We start from the raw sequence: 17,752 nt of genomic DNA, 5'->3' as shown, positions 1-17,752 counted from the left end.
TAAAATCTGAAAAGGACTGGCATTTGCATTGGCACTGACCTTAACCTGCATAGGCCGAAGGATGGAGAAAAGGCAGTAAGCAAGCAAGAAAATCATTAAGAATTCATATTCCTTCATTGTGTAATTTAGTGTGTGTTTAATGTCATTGATATTTGGCCACAAATAATTTTGCTTGTAGAATGGAACAGTGTGTGTTTTTGAACAGCTTCGTGAAAGTGTGTTCATCTGTTTTCCTTAAGCAATGTAAGAGACATTAAAAGCATGGGTTCACTAACCACAATGAATAAAAGTACATTTTTGCCTCGTAACTTAAAAAAATCCTATTAGTACTATTTAGTCATATTATAATTTTTATTTTCTTGTTAGCAATTCTTCTTTTGTTTGTTACTGTATTAAATACAGTAATTTGATATTTTTGATGTCTTCAGATGCTTGAATGACACCTTAACAGTAAACAGTAATTCATTCCTTTTCCCTAGGTATCTCTATTCATTCCTTAAATAGACATTTTATTCAACTGCTGCGTGTGAGGCACTGTGATATCTCTAAAATGCCTTTCATAAAGAAATGAAGAATGTCTCTGAAATAACTAATATTGCTCATTGTATTATTTTCTGCTTCTAGGAACATTCCATACTTATGATAGATGAAATCAATGATATCCGAATTATTGGAGCCATCACAGTGGTGATCCTTTTAGGCATCTCAGTAGCTGGAATGGAATGGGAGGCAAAAGTAAGTAATGATATCATTAGAACATCTGTATATGTTGAATGTATAAACTTTTAGAGTGTACATTTTAGGAGTGTTCTAAGGTGGGGCAATATTTTTAGATGTTGAAGATTCGTAAGTGGCCATTCTCGAAGTTTACGTATAAGATTATTTTTAAGATTTTCTATTTGGCAATGTGGGGAATATTTGTAGATAACAGTCATTTTAAGAGGTAATCTAAGAGTTTGTTAAAAAAAAAAAAGGATGATAGGGTAAATCACCTATCAGGGGAGCTAGTAAAGATAATAATAGTACTGTAATTTTTTCCTCTGTGGCACTTATTAGCAGGACTTGCACATCTTTGATTCATTTCAGAAATGTATAGCATGATCCTACTGTTGCTGTCCATTTCCCCTTAGTGTGCTGAACATTGTAGGATAGTTCTTGAAGATTGTTCCTCTGATAAAAATTTATTAGGGACTTGCTTTGTGCTTGGCATTGTTTAAGGCACTGGGGAAACAAGACAAATCCTTTCCCTCATGGAAGTTACATATATAGTATAATTCTAGGAAACGAATTAATGTCTAGACACGATATATATGATTTTGATTTTTAAATTTTCAGGCTCAGATTGTTCTTTTGGTGATTCTACTACTTGCTATTGCTGATTTCATCATAGGAACATTTATCCCATTGGAGAGCAAGAAGCCCAAAGGTTTCTTTGGTTATAAATGTAAGTAGGAAAAATAGACTATTTTTTATAAAGCTGGATATTATAGCATTCTAGTGTTAAATATTTTAGTGCATTTCAGATATTTTGTAATGTAGTGCATTTTAGATATTTTGCAATGTAATTGAGTTTGGTGTACTGACTAACACTAACTGACAGTTCAGTTTAATTTGGTTCCCTTTGTGTTTGTTGTATAATTGGAATAAAAAGTCATTTTGATTGGCATCTTTCATTTTTCTTTATTAGCAACAAAAGGTGATAGAATGTAGAGAAATCAATGCTATTGAGGAAAAATTCTATTGTTCTCTATTCATTTGGGGAATTTGTTACTGAAATTGTAACTTTTGTTCTAACATAACATCTAACATCTTTTTATTCTTCTGGTTATTTTTAAACACAACAGTCTAAAAGTGCCTCAGGCTGTGAAAGCAGCTAGAAATAATAGTTTTTTGCAATTTAAGTTTTTCTACAGTTTACATTAATTGCAATTTAGGTTTTTTGTTTTGTTTTTTTTTTACAATTTACACTATTAATTGTGTGAGAATTTTTCCAGTTTTCACTTTTCATAACCCTTTTCATTCTGCACCTAATTTTCACTAGAGGTGAAATTTACTTGTCATTTATTATTTCCGAAAGTGTCTTTCTGTATGTCTCCTCCACCCACTCCGCATTGAGCAGCAGCTCTGAACCCATCTCTGCCGGGTAGAATGGAAGCCAGAAAGAATAGTTGCAGTAGTATCAGAGATGCTTATCACTTAGGGTAATAGGTTTGTGTTAAGTTGACAAAAACTCCTTGTTTTGAAGCCTTGCAAGAAAAAGCCTAGCTTCAGTTCTCCTGAGTTGTTTAGACCAGAGCTACTTGTACAGATTTGTGAAAAGATGCAGAATATAAATCAATGCACTTCTTGCTTCAGAAAGTCTTACTGGAGAAAAATTAGTTGAACTAAATGTAGGGCCTAGAGACCTAGGTGATGTACCTTCTGGTGCAAGCTCCTTATTGATCTTATTGCCACCTGGTAACAACACACTGTTGTTGGGTCACATGTGAGTAGCATTGGTTTGGCCTATGTCTGACACTGACTTGGCTGGGCAGTTTTCTGATTCTAATTGTTTCAAGGTTTACCTTACCCAAGGACACCTGCCTATAATTTGTGCCTACTCATCCTGGGTTGATAGTATGATATCTGTTCTGGTTATTAGTGTTTATGCCTACTTTTTAAAACAAGGCACTAACCTTCTAATCCTCATTTCCTGGATTAGGGAATGAGGTGTCTTTAAGGCATGCCAGAAGTGAAATTTAATAGCATTAGTTAGATAATAATTCACTCTATTTTGTGCTCTAAGAAATTATATTTGTGACTTTTCTTCTAATTATGAATGTTTTTTTACTTAAAATTTTACATTATGCATTTTTGAACATTTGTTTTTGACACTTTTATTTCTAAAATTACAGTAAATTATTACTACTAAAATATTTCTAGTTACATATTTTCTGCTTATGACTTTAATATCTATAAATATCGACTAGGCCATATTTTTCATTTCCTTTTTTTCAGATCCTTGACAACTTATAAAAGTATGGCATAATTTTTTAGTATAGGAATAACTTACATTGTATTTAAGTAGGACATCTGGGCTATCTCAGCTGAGGTGAATAAATTTAAATATACTTTGGATCATGACTTTTTCTTTTTGGCAGTTGATACTGCTTGGCCCTCCTCTCACTCATTATTCTAAGGTAGTATCTGCAGTAAATGTTGATAAACTTGTCTGTTCAAATGACTACTTTCCCAATAGGGATATTCATTTTCTCCTCTATCCTATGTGAATTATCTCCCTTTTGCCAAAGACCAGTGCCCCTGTTGTGACCTAGTTCCTGTTTGTTTTACTTTCTCAAAGCATTTATTCTTTGGTAATTTTCTTGCTTCCCTGCATCGAAACTATCACCTCTATATACGTTTACATACTTGCTCTAGTAATTCCCTTCCTTGAAAATACTCTCTTGTCTTTTATTCTCCTTCAGTTACCACCTTACTTTCCAAGCCCCTTTCATAGACAAATTTCTCATAACCTTTCTTTCCATTGATTCCTTGTTATTTCAGAATAATTTCAAACTTACAGAAAACTTGAAAAATTAATACAGTAAACTCCTTACACCCTCCACCTAGGTTCACAAAAAAATTCACACTTTTGTATTCTTTTTTTGACAAGTTTTTTTTATCACTTCATATATGTCTAATTATTGTTACTATGATTGATACCTTCTGAGATAAGTTACAGAAATCATGACTTCTTATCTGTAAATACTTAAGCGTGTATCTACTAAGGAAAAGGACAGTTCAGGAAGTTTAACTTTGGCACAGTGTTATAGCTAACATATTTTTCACATACAGAATATTCCTATTGTTTCTATAAAGATTTTGTAGAGACTTTTTTACTGTTCCAGGATCCAGTCCATGATCATATATTGCACTGACTTGTCATGTCTTTTTAATCTCTCTTTTTTAAAAATGTTCTTTACTTAATCTTAAGTACCCTTTAGTCTGAACAGTGCCTTAACCCTTTTTTTTCCCTTTCCCTACATTGACATTCTTTAAGATTACAGGCCATTTGTCTTTCTAGGAGGTCCCTCCAATTGGGTTTGTCTGATTTATTTCCGTAGATTCAGTTGCTCATTTCTGCTGAAAACAATGTGTCTTCCTCAGATCATCACATTGGGATGCCATTTTCCCAATCACTGATTGTTTTAAATTTGATGACTTGGTGAAAATGGTACCTGAGAGGTTTCTCTGTTGTGAGGTTGCTCCTTTTTTTGTGTGATTAATAAGTGGTGTGCAGAGAGGTACTTTGAGACTGTGTGTAGCCTATTCACCATCATACTTTCACCAAATGGTTTTATTTCATTCATTATCAACCCCTCTTACCTGGCTTCTGTCAAGGTCACAGTCACTTGGTGCTAGATACAGTGTGCAGTGTTTTAGTCTTCTGACTCTCAGCAGACTTTAGTTGTCCCATATATTTAGTTGTCCCATTCTCCTTGAAATACGTACTGTGTTTTGTTTGATGTCAGACACTGTGTTCTGATCAGTTCTTTTCTACCTAGTTCACTGGTCACTATGTCTATTACTCCTGTGAACACTTCTCTTCTTTCCATCCCCTACACGTCAGAGTTGTACAGAGTGTGGTCCTGGTCATTCTAACTATATTCTTTCCTTCTGCAATATGTTTTCTTATGGCTCAAAAGGCTCTCAAGAGGCTGACATGTTTCTGTTCCTTTCCTTTAACCTCCAGATGTAGGTGTACGTTCAACTGCTTATTTAATGCCCTTCCTACCTAATCATACTCAGACTTTTCCATCCCAATAAGTGAAAGAAACCAGGATATCAGTGTTTTCTATTTGCCCTCTTACCTTCTAATCCTTCTCTAGTCAGTTCATTATTCTCCCATTGCTAGAGTGAACCACTGCAATAACCTCCTAGGTGGTCTCCCTGCTTTGGGTGTTGATGCCTTCAGTACACCGTCCACATAGCATCCACATAGCATCCACATAAGCATTAATCACATCATGTCATTTGCATGATTCTAAACCCACCTTGGCTTGCCATTATATTTGAGATAAAATTGAAACTATAAAATTTTGCATAATCTCACCCCTGTTGGCCCCTCCCATCTCATTTCATCTCCCCCTTACTGTGAGAACTTTGTATTCTTATAGTTTCTCAAAAGAGCTTAACCTTTTTCCTGCCTCAGGGCCTTTGTACATGTTGTTGATTTTCCCTGGTATACTCTTTCCCCTGAATCATCACATGGCTGATTCTTACTCAGTAAAGTCTCAGCTTAAGTGTCAGCTCTTTAGTCATCTTTTTAACCTTCTGTAACCACAATGACTTAGATTATTTCTCTTTCACAGCACCCTGTTTCCATCAGTAGTTTACTGCTATTTGCAGTGACCTATTTCTGTACTTAATTTGTAGTTCCCCATTGATACGCTTCAGTTTCATGAAGGTAGCTTGTTGCTAAATTATCGCTTAGTACCTTGAGATAGTAGATGGCTCCAGTGTAGGACCTGCACGTGGTGTATACTCTTATGATAGATGGATCGATGGATGGATGGATAGATAAATGACAGTTAATTGGTTGTTTCAGTGTCAGAGCCTGTCACAATAGATGGAAACAACAGGACTAGTTGAAGCTTTCATAATTGTTGAAATAGAAAGGACCTTTACCTAGTTTGTCTTAGGTAAAATTATCTGGATGCCTGATGAATAGCCTCAAAAATCAAATAGATCACCACTAGGAAACAGAGAAAGCTGTGCAGATAGTATGTAACTTGTATGTCAGGGGAAAAAAAATGGTTCCAGGTTAGTATCATGTTCCTTTTGTTCTCCTACCTCCTTTCTTGTTTCTTTGACTTCTTGGTCTGGTGAGAACAATCAAGTTAGAGGTGCTTGAAACATAATTAGTAAGGTATAGAAGACAGTACGGCATGAGCCAGGTCAAATAACCATTTTGGTTGTAAACTGTTGCCTCTACAAGAAAAGAAAAACACCAGTATTTGAATCAGGAAATATTCAAGAATTTACTAATTACTTGAACTGAGGAAAAGTCAGGGATCATAGATAACCACTTACTCTTAACCTAAATTATGGTCTAATCTGCTATCCACTAATTGCCAAAAATATTTTGTTCTCTACAGCTGAAATATTTAATGAGAACTTTGGGCCAGATTTTCGAGACGAGGAAACCTTTTTTTCTGTATTTGCCATCTTTTTTCCTGCGGCAACTGGTATACTGGCTGGAGCAAATATCTCAGGTGATCTTGCAGTAAGTATTATCAACTGCTGTGTTGATTTCATATAAAAATGACATACATATTTTTATTTTTAAAGATAGACTGAAAAAAAACTTCTTGTCTTCTAGGATCCTCAGTCAGCCATACCCAAAGGAACACTCTTAGCCATTTTAATTACTACGATGGTTTACATAGGAATTGCAGTATCTGTAGGTAAATACCCTTACATTTCTCTATGTGTTTCAAAAATTTCATGATGAACATACTATAAACATTCTTTTTTCATGACAGTATATTTAACTTTTAAATTAAGAAGTATTTTATTAAGAAGACATGGAGTTTTATATATTTTATTTCAAAAACACTTGTAAGTGAACTAGTAGTGATTTTATAGAGATTATCTAAGCCACCAAATGATCTATTGTTTCCCTCTAGGATTTTTCTTAATTATATAGTAAATTAGAAAATTATGTACAATCTTATCTGCACTCTTAAATTACACCAAGATACATTTATAGAAAATTTAATTAATATTAAAGTAAATGCATTTAAGTTTCTGACTTTTACAAATTTTGGAATATTTTTGTTTGTGATGATTCTTATATATTCTTATGTATTCTTGTATAAAGATCACTTCAAGACTACTAAGCAGTACCTGACTTTTTTTTTTAACCATAAAACCTGATTTCATTGAACAGGACATACTACATTGAATGAAAAATGTTAAGAAATTGAATGAAAGTAGTTTTAAGCCATTTTAATACATTCATGGAATCATAACATTTTAGAACTTGAAGAAAGGGTAAAAGTGGTCAACCAATCTCTAAATTCTTGTTTTATTGTGTTTTATAGATAATTAAAGGTTAGAGATTTTGCTACCAAAAATGAGATAATGGCATTTGCTTTAAAAAATTGTTTTCATGGAAAAGAGGGTTTTGGTGCCTTATTTATTTATAAATAAATAACGTTTTAAAGGCTTTTTATAGTGGTAGATTCTTTAATTGAAACATTCTAGTCCAGAAAAAAATTAATAACTACTGATTTACATATAATTTGCGTGTATTGACTGTAAATCCTGTCTTGTTTTGAGTTTATTACACTTTCATAAAACTATATGCTTTACCTAGAAAACATATGTTCTTAAAATGTAAGCATTGTCTTGAATGTCTAAATTCCAAAATTCGGATTTTACAGTAAAGTTTTTAAAGCATACTTCAGGAATAAATCTTAGTCAAGTATTAATCAGAAGAATCACAAACTCCAAATTCATAGACTTACAGAATATAAATTTTCCATAGTATTTGAGTTAGAAAATTTTTAATGTTGCCATTTTTAATTTTGCCAGTCATTTGTTTGTAAGCAGTTACAGAACTTTTTACAAACTCTGCTGCTAATTTGCCTATATATGATTTTAAAATTTTTCTAAACAGGGTTAGAAATTCTAGTAGTCAGTTTTACGGTGGCCTAAATTAGTATTTAAAAAAATAATTGGATTACATTTATCCTTACAATCCATATGTAAATCTCTGAAATTCATTTTGAAAAAGCAAATGAATTAGATTTAGGCTGAGCAAAATTTTTTTGTGTTTCCCTAAAAGTTTCTAGCTTGCTTATATACATTATACATAAGCTAGCTAAAGGAAATTTAGTTTTAATTTAAAGAATATCCTTGTTATTCAGTAGCTGGGCTAATAAAGATCAGTTCTACACCAGTGACTGTGTCACTAGTTCAAGCCGTGGAACATCTTTTCCCCAGTTTTGATGCAGGACATCAGAACATAAAAGCTTAGCTGTTTTAGGGTTAGATAGGGCTCACCCTTCAGTGTTTGCAGGAATGCCTTTAAGATGGTTTTGCAAACACTGCTCTGAAAGTTAGAAGAAATTTAAGAATAAAAAACTGTCTAGTCATTAAAATATTCTTCCTTTCTAAACTTAATTTTGTTTTATTGTTCAGTTTTTGCAGTAATACCTATGATTTTTACCTCATATATGATGATACAGCAATGTTAAAGTTCTTCAGAAGTAAAACTATATGAAGTCTAAGGAATGGTAGTTGTTACATCATGTGTTATTCCAAAGGATTAAGTGCTTTTTCAAGAAAACTTCTAAAAAATATTTTATTAGGAAAGCTTCCAACTTTGCAGAAAAGTAGAGTGTTTTCTAATGAGTCCAACGTGTAACCATCATCCCTCTTCAAAAAAGTTACCAAGAATTATCAGTACATGGTTAATCTTATTTCATCTATGCTCATTCACTTTGTCCTGTGGGTTACTTTAAAGCAAATCTCAGATACCATGTATTTTCTTATTGTCAAAGTAGACTTACTTGATACAGAGGTTTAAATAGAATTATAAATTCATGTTCAAATTGTTTTCCCTCACAGAAGATTGATATTACCTCAAGTCTGATCTTTGGCACATTTTAAATATAAAATATTTGGAGTATAGGAAAACATTTTTGCCATTTGGAACTCTTCAGCACACACTCATACAAAAAAAATGTTTCTATATTTGCTTAAAGACATCTTAACCAAACAGTGCAGAAAACGGTTTTGCTACTACACCATTTTTTACAGTGATGCTTACAGGGTTTTTAAGTGTGTATGTATACATACTAGTCTTTATAAGATTCCATTTCACTACCAAAATATTGAGGACCATGATGCTTTCCAAATTCTGTTCCAGGTAAAGCTATCTTAATTGTAAATGCAGTGTATGCTGTTATAAGCAAGTGTATACAGTCAGTGCCATAATTTCTTCATCAGTATATATCATCATGAAGTGAAAATGAATATTAGCTTCATTATCCTTTTTTTTTTGTCACTTGTGCTTCAGGTTCTTGTGTCGTTCGGGATGCCACTGGGAACATTAATGACACTATTGTAACAGAGCTAACAAACTGTACTTCAGCAGCCTGCGAATTAAACTTTGATTTCTCATCTTGTGAAAGCAATCCTTGTGCCTACGGCCTAATGAACAACTTCCAGGTGAGCACCAAATTTATATGATACAGAAATTCTCTGTTCATCTTGAGGTAAGATTGCTACCAAATCTGACCATTCAGAATATAACAGTAACTTAGAAAGGAAGATTGTCATTGCTTTATACCTAGATATCAAAGACTGTACACAACTAATTGGGCAAACAGAAAAATATGAAAGGACAAAATCTGAAGTTGTTAATGGCAAAAGGGCCCCAGAGGGTAACACTTTTATAATAGAATATAGTGCATAGTACATATATGTAGTATACTATTTCAGAAAGCAAGGAAACATCTCACGCATGCTTGTGTGTGCTGGATTCGCGTTCCATTGATCTTTGTGTCTGTCCCTCCACCAGTACCATACTTCCTTGATTACTATAGTTAGGTTGTAAGTCTTGAAGTCAGGTAGATTGAGTTCTCCATTTAATTCTATTTCACAATTGTTTTAGCTATTTTAGTTACTTTACTTTTCCATGTAAATTTTAGAATAATCTTATGTTTATCTACAAAAAAAAAATCTTGCTAGAATTTTGATAGGAAATGCATTAAGTTTGTACATCAATTTGGGGAGAATTGATAGATTTACTGTTTGAGTGTTTCAGTCCATGAACACCATATGTTTTCTGTTTATTTAGATCTTCTTTGACTTCATCAGTATTATGTAGTTTACAGAATATGTCCTGTACATATTTTGTTAGATTTATACCTAAGTATTTCATTTTTATTTTGAACAATTTAAATCCATACTAATTGAAATGGGTTCAGTTTTCTAATTTGAGTTTTCTCCGTAATTGCTTTATATATAAATACCCTTTTAAAAAAGTGTTGATCAGTATCAGTAATCTTACTTAATAAGATATGGCTTATAGAGTGATGCTGTGTTAAACCTCCATTTAACAACAGAATTAAATTATTAACGGTTGCTTGAAAGTTTGTGAACTATTAAAATATATGAACTATGTAAAGATTAGTATTACTGCTCAAGCATTTGGAGACTATCAGTTCTGCTTTTTATTATGTCTATAAGATACTGAAAGCAAAATAAAATTTTTGTAAAATTTATGGGTCTTAGAAAAGATTTATAAGAAGAAAGGGGATTACTAAAATTTGGAGGATACTTTGAGAGTTGCTTGATAAGTCTTAGGATGCTAGAAGGAAAACACAAAGGTATAGATCAGGAGATTAAAACAAGATATTCTGTGGCAAATTTATAGAATAGATGGTTCTACTAATTCAAAGTGGAAAATAAAAAATTTGCTTCCTAGTGTTTTTCCAGTATTATGTAAATATAATAAACAGAATAGTTGAAGATTTAGTGTATTTCAGAACATTATGTAGAAATTTTATGTAGACTGTATTTTACAATAAAAGTTTTAACTTAAAATTTTAATGGTATTATTTGTATTTTCTATTGTATAGTTTCAAGCAATTGATGGCAATTTCAGTGGTTATAAATATTGAACTCAATTATATAATAGAAGTTTGTTTTTCCTAGTCACAAGACTAGGCAAAATCGTAGGAATGAAAGACAGTATTCATATCCAGCTAATTACTCAGGCCAGTTCTGACATTGATATTGTGTATGAAAGGCACAAATGTTGGTCTCTGCCCAGTGACTGAAAATGCCAATCAGATTTCTGTGTTTTTGCCTTAAAGTACAAAAGTGTGTTGTGTTTATCAACCCTAAGTATAGATTTATTCAAACAAAGAGGAGTTTGGTATACAGAAAGCTGCTTTTCTAGTTTAAGTAAATTTTTTAAAATGCTTTGTAAAGCGATACAAAATGGAAAGACATTCCTGTAAAAATATTTGTCACTTGGAGAATGAAGAATGGTGAATAGAACATAAATGAGGAGCATATAAGTGGAGATTCCAAAATGAAACCTATACAAAGGCACACTATATGATACTGATTTGCATATAATTGATAAAAATATGCATGTATAATTGGGTCACTTTATTTGTCTTAAATTTTTAAATTTTTTATAGTTTTATGTTTCTTACTCTATTTCTACATTTTAATGTCCTCTGAAACCTTTGACTCACCACTGCTTAATAAGCAAAATGTGAGCATCCTTGCTCTGTCAGTCAAAGCCCTTCATACCCAAAGCTAAGTGCCACAGCTTCGTCCAGGCTGAACTCCAGTCATTGCGTGTCTGTGTATGTAAACATGCACACTTTACTTTGTTCCTTTATTTGGTGCTTCACTCTGCTTGAAAGGCACTGGCTTTTTCTTTTTACATGTCCAATTCTGTCTGCCCTTCAGGGAGACCCAGTTCCATGAAGATTTTTTGAACACTAAATCATCAGTACATACTCGTCCCCCATGCAGAATATTACCGTTCATTTTACTTGCCACTTTTTAATTACCATTCATTTTACTTGCCACTTTTTAACCTTTAATTAGACTTTTGTGTTTTATCCCCCCTTATTAAAGACCAGACCATCTTTTTTTCTCGTCTTTATCTTTTGTATCGTAAACCACACTGATGTTACCATTATATACATTTATTTTCATTTACTTGCTACTCATTTTATCATAAAATGATAGGAAACACAAAGGTTACTGGATCAATATATAACTAGGGAAAAAGGAAACTTGGCACATCATAGAAGCATAGTCATGATAAGCTTGGAGCATTATTTACCTTAATTCAGAGGTGATGCAAGAAAAGAAAATGAATTTTTTCCTCAAAACATGAAAGGTGAAATATAGTTATATGTAAAGTTCCTGGGGTCAGTTTTGCCTTAATCCATCAATGTATCATATTCTCTTTTCTCCCCTTTGTTCTTCATTTACCTCCTGCCTTTGTACTTGCTTAACTTTGAAGTCATTACACACAGACATGGAAGTTTGTATTAGCTGATAAATATATATAGCAGAAATCAAGTCTTCTCATTTTTATCTTGGTCCACCCTATCCTTTATATTCTTCTTCCCTAAAGACAGATTTGGCAGTGCTAGCATTAACAACTATATAAAGATAGTGATTGTGAAAAATGCATGGTGTATATGTAACTACTAAATTGGTATTAAAGAGCTGAATAGAAAATCATCTTTTCAGTGAGTTTTTTCTCCCTCAGATTCTCAGAGAAGTCAATGCTAATGTTTCTTAAACAAATATATTCTTCGTTTTTAAACCTAAATCTCCGGAAAGATGCAGGGAGAGCAACTTAAGTGAAACAAGATGGTTTATGTATACGTGAAACCAGACTTACATGTTATGGCTAGGGATTGTGCTAGCTTTATATCTGGTTGAAAGTATTAAATTACAGGCAAGTGTCTGATAAACAACCTTAAACCTAATTTTCTTACCTCCTTGTCTCAGTTGGCATGTTCCTGGTTAATTTAAATGAGAGGTAAATCTCCACTAATGAAGTAATGAATCTAGGTGGTGATCACCATTCATTACTGGTAAAATTTATAGTAGTTGAATCAACCACTATAGCACCTGAATCCATCAAGCAACTCTTCCAAATCAATTTTGTATGTTGACAAATTTCGAAGGTACACAAGGAACAGTGCAATGAATACCTGCGTGCCTCCCCTTCATTTGTATTTACTAGTTTATATTTTGCCCCATTTGGTTTTATCTTTATATATATGGATAGTATTTTTCTCCTCAAACACATGAAAATAAACTGTAGACAGTCACAACATGACAGTCAGATTGGAGTGTTAAAACATTTTGTACAAGCACAGTACAGTTGTCCCACCCAAATAATTCGGTGTTGATGAAGTACTGTTGTCTAAGTATATATTCCATATTTACACTTACTTGTTCTCATAATGTCCCAGATCAGTTTTTCCCAGATCCAGGATTCAATCTGGGATAACACGTGGCATTTAGTTATGTTATCTTAAAATTCTTTAATCTAGAGCAGTTCCCACCCTGCCTGTTTTAATCTTTCAGGATGTTGGCATTTTGAAGAGTCCAGGCAAATTATTTTGCATTGTACCCCTCAGTTTGGATTTATTTGCTTGTCTCATCATGGTCTAAGTGATCAATCCATTTTTAACTTCTTCATAAGGAAATGCCTGAACATGTGCAAAGATAGAGAAAGTAATATGTATTTAACATACACACTTTCCAGCTTCATCATTTATCAGTGCATGGCTAATTTTGTTTTATTTGTGATTCCCCACTTCCCAGATTAGTTAGAGGCAGATTCTAGGCATAGATCCTTTTGGCTGGAAATATTTCTACTTTTAGCTCTAAAAAATAAGGACTCTTGAAAAACAGACAAACAAAAACAACCACACTATCAATCTACTATCTTAACATCAAAAAAGGAAACTACCTATTAATCAGAAGTATATCACTCCACCTTGAATATTTTTCCCAGAAAACTTGCACCTCAGTTAGATCAACTGTCTAAATCTGCCTATATCTGTTGACTAGAAGTAGAGGCGAGAGGAGCAGGTTAAACAATGCTGTGGCGATTGTCAGCAAACTCCAGAGTGTGGGATTTCTGTAGGAGAAATGACATAAAATAATGAAATGTAAAGGGAAGGGTAAACCTGTAGATTGAAAAAGACTTAAGAGGCGTATCAACCAAATGTAAATTGTCATCCTTTTGTGGATCCTAATTTGAACAAACCATTTTAAAAAGCAAGAAGAGGGGGACAGTTTGGGGATTTAGAATGCAGTGGCCATATCTGATGCTGTTAGGGAATTATGCAATCCTCAGGCTGTCGCAGTGACTTTGTAGTTACAGTTTTTAAAAGTTCTTACTTGTTAGAGGTATGTACTGAAACTTTCATGTATGAAATTATATCTTGGATTTGATTCACAGTAATGCAGAGATTGGTTCTGTTGAAACTGGGTGATGGATACCTGGCAGTTAAGTATGCTTTTTCTCTGCCATTGTGTGTGTCTCCAAAATTTTACAAAAGAAAAAGGTTGGTTTTTTTTTTACATTAAGGACTAGTGGTAAATCAATTTCAGAAGTTTGTAATACAGATAGCCATTATTACTGTTAATAGATTTCCCCCAATATTAATATCAGTCTTTCATTAGAATAATAAAGGATTTTATTTAAGACTTATTTTTCCATTTTTGTCACCTTTTTAAAGGTAATGAGCATGGTGTCAGGATTTGCGCCACTAATTTCTGCAGGTATCTTTTCAGCCACTCTTTCTTCTGCATTAGCATCCCTTGTGAGTGCACCCAAAATATTTCAGGTAAGTATATTCACATTACAAGCTTTATTAGAGGGGGAGTTAAAGGCAATATATTTCAATTTGGGATTTTTAACATTTTTAGTTTATTTGTTTACTTTTATCAACCCCATGTATTTATATGTTACATACAGACACATATGTCGGCTGGTATATTTGATTTTATGCATATAACTGTGAATATGTATACTTATATAAACGCTTGTGCGTTTATCTACTGTCAGAGTGTGCTTTTTGAGTTGTTTTTCTGGAAGTGGGGATGAGTTTTTGCTTTTTTGACATACTCTTAGCATAAATTTTCATAATGTCTTACCAGGAATAGAAAGTGAAGTCCAAGACCATAAATCAAAAGAATTAAAGGATCTTGTTACTATTAGCATGATGCCAACTTAAATATTTCATTTTACAAATATTTGAATGTCTAATATATGCCATACATTGTGTTAGGTACTCAGTGTAATGATAATAATATAGATATTGTCTCCCTTTAGTGACCATTAAATAAACAGCTGATACTGAATATAAAATGCTTTTCATTACTAAAACAAATGTAATTGATTCTACAGCTTTGTAATTTTTTTCTTTTTCTTCTTAATTTTTTGTTGTAGTTACTTAGTACAGTAAAAGTATAGAACTTTTTCTAAAATTATTTTCAGTATTGTTTTAAGAAAAGTGATTAAGTATTATAATTAGGATTTTTGTCTCTTTAAGTTTAGGCTTTGGATTTGATTTTCTTAAAGTAGGTCACACCTCTGTTACACTTCTTCAGCTTCCAAATTTCTTCTATATATATGTCTGCTTCTTTGACTCTTTTCATATAAGAATTTCAGCCTGGGGTGGGGTAAGATGACTAAAAATTCAGTGGTATTCTAAACCTCCTGCCTTTCTGATGCTTGAAATGTTTGAATCTCCTTTACAGTTTGTAGGTGAAGCAGTGTGAGGGGAAAGAAAGAGGACCAAGAATTAGATACGTGGGTTTGATTCCCGATTAACCTATTGTAACTGTAAGCAGATCTGCATATCTTATTTTGATATATTTGATTTTAATATTTACATTTCTTCCTTAGGCCCTATGTAAGGACAACATCTACCCAGCTTTCCAGATGTTTGCTAAAGGTTATGGGAAAAATAATGAACCTCTTCGTGGCTACCTCTTAACATTCTTAATTGCGCTTGGATTCATCTTAATTGGTTAGTCTATAAATGGTGTGCTAATGTAGATTTTGGTGCATTTACAGTATTAGCTGTCAACACTGAATTATTAAATTATAAACAAAATATTATTTTCCCTACTATACTAAGTATGTTTTTGATCAAAGGAAAGTTGTATTAGAAAATACTGCAAATATTTATTTAATAAGGAAGCATAAGGAAAAGTATTCCAGTGTCTTCCATGAGGATAGAACCTCTGCTGATCTGTTTGGCACTTTTCCCTCTGATCGCAAGGGAGCTGAAGGGTCTTTTGCTGCTGAAGAAGACCTTGGACTTTCACTAAAAGTCTGATAATGGCACAGGTGTGGAAACAACTCCCCTGTGATTCTAGGAATGTATTTGGCATATTTAGTAAAATTTCCTACAATCCAACAGTTATTTTTAGGAGTTTTTACCCTACAGGAATTCACATATATAAAAATATTTAGTGTTATTAATTATAATAATGAAAAAGGAAGCATTCCACGTATCTATCAACAGAAGAATGAAACTGCAGAATGATGTTAAGCAGTAAAAAAGTGAATAAACTTGGTTTTCATATATTAATATGGATGAATCTCAAACTTAATACATGTGAAAAAGTTAAATTTTGGAATGATAATATAGTATGATATAATTTATGTAAATTTTAAAACACCCAAAATAGCACAACATAATGCTTATGGACCATATATATATGTAATAAAACTATATATTGTCATTGGAAAGAATATTCCAATTTTGGGACAGTGAGGTATAAAAGGGGTTTATGTTAAGTATAAAAGTAAAGTAGATAAATATATATGGCAAAATTCATTAAATCTGGGTGGTAAATGTAGGAGTATTATGTCATTTTCTAAAGGTTTGAAATCATAGTTTTGAAGAGTTAAAAAATGTCTCATATGTCAATTAAATATGCTTCGTGTTTCTTTTGCAGCTGAGTTGAATGTTATTGCTCCAATTATCTCTAACTTCTTCCTTGCATCGTATGCATTGATCAATTTTTCAGTATTCCATGCATCACTTGCAAAATCTCCAGGTGATTTTACATTTTTTAAAAGTTCTGTAAATGTGATAATGTCTTTGACTTTGGAGAAAAAACTTTAACACGTTTTAAAAGATGGCATGTAGGGGGTTAGCTCATTATTGCTTCACTCTGCCTTTATAATTGAAATTATATTCAATATAATTTCAAATTCAAATTAAATAAGTCTTCAGAGCTCTCTTATGAAGTTTACTGGTAATATTTTGTTTCTTATCATCAAAGCATTTAAAATAGCATTAATCTCAAATTCTGACTCATACTATGAAAGAATTATTTTCTTCTTTTTCCCCCTTTTTTATTATTTAGCTGATTGCTTTTTCAGTTCTAAGAATATTATTATGATATTGTTAACCTGTCCGGCAGTATTGTTAACACAATGAGTTCTGTGAAGTTCTAATATAAGGGGCCTTTTTCAACTGAAAAAATACTCCATATTCTTTTTTGTGGGCATTTTGTTAGAAACCATCACAACAGTTGGACTTTAGGGAAGGAAATGAAGGTCCAAAAGTACTTTTCCTTCTAAGGGTCCAAAAGTTTTTCAGAACAGAAGTATGGAAACTTAGGACAGAAACAGCTTTGGTTTTTAATTTAATAATATAAATTGTAGAGGTGGGTATGGGTGTGGCTGTGGCTATGAAAGGGCAACACAAGGGATCCTTCTCTTGTTGGACTCTTCTTTATCTTGATACATTAATATCAGTAGTTTAGTTGTGATATTCTGGTATCGTTTTGCAAGATGGTATCAGTGGGAGAAACTAGGTAAAGGGTCCCAGGAATCTGTATAATTTTTTCAACTTTGTGTGACTCTGCAGTTATCTCAAAATTAAAAGTTTAATTTTTAAAAAAGAACATAAATTTTATTGAAATGATTTTAAGATAGTATTTTTGACTCTGGAACTACCTATGAATGAAAATTTTAAAGCATGGGTCTTTAACATTTTTTAGAGTGAGCTTAATACATACTTCACCAAATGGGAAGATAAGTTTCTGCAGTCAGCTCTTAGTTTTTCTAGCGACTAGATGAATTTTTAACAATTCTGAAGAACAATTAGTTTGAGTTGTTTTATATATACATTAGAATTTAGAAGTCTCATGTTAATAACCAGAAAACAAAGCCTCA

The 17,752-nt window shown here is 32.6% G+C and overlaps 1 protein-coding gene and 1 long non-coding RNA gene across 4 annotated transcripts in view; one reads left to right on the top strand and one right to left on the bottom strand.

The window, feature by feature from the left end:
• Positions 1–17,752, top strand: part of SLC12A2 (solute carrier family 12 member 2) — an 84,271-nt gene that overhangs the window by 35,208 nt on the left and 31,311 nt on the right. Inside the window, exons 6-13 of the mRNA XM_015247662.3 lie at positions 625–735; positions 1,336–1,444; positions 6,138–6,265; positions 6,362–6,446; positions 9,068–9,219; positions 14,292–14,399; positions 15,464–15,587; positions 16,525–16,626. Coding sequence (XP_015103148.2) covers positions 625–735; positions 1,336–1,444; positions 6,138–6,265; positions 6,362–6,446; positions 9,068–9,219; positions 14,292–14,399; positions 15,464–15,587; positions 16,525–16,626 — 919 coding nt within the window. The remainder of the gene's footprint in view (positions 1–624; positions 736–1,335; positions 1,445–6,137; positions 6,266–6,361; positions 6,447–9,067; positions 9,220–14,291; positions 14,400–15,463; positions 15,588–16,524; positions 16,627–17,752) is intronic.
• The window catches only part of LOC140694014 (uncharacterized), a 45,898-nt gene continuing 28,634 nt past the window's right edge, over positions 489–17,752 (bottom strand). Inside the window, exons 2-4 of one of the 3 annotated variants that reach the window (XR_012069748.1) lie at positions 13,544–13,687; positions 5,833–5,970; positions 489–712 (exon numbers count right to left, since the gene is read on the bottom strand). This is a non-coding gene — a long non-coding RNA (uncharacterized lncRNA). Of the gene's footprint in view, positions 713–5,832; positions 5,971–12,993; positions 13,046–13,543; positions 13,688–17,752 lie in introns of those variants that run through there. The other 2 variants (XR_012069749.1, XR_012069741.1) reach the window with 2 other exon arrangements.

This window comes from Vicugna pacos, chromosome 3, assembly GCF_048564905.1.
Source record: "Vicugna pacos chromosome 3, VicPac4, whole genome shotgun sequence".
NCBI lineage: Eukaryota > Metazoa > Chordata > Mammalia > Artiodactyla > Camelidae > Vicugna > Vicugna pacos.
This window is presented reverse-complemented; position numbering and strand designations above follow the sequence as displayed.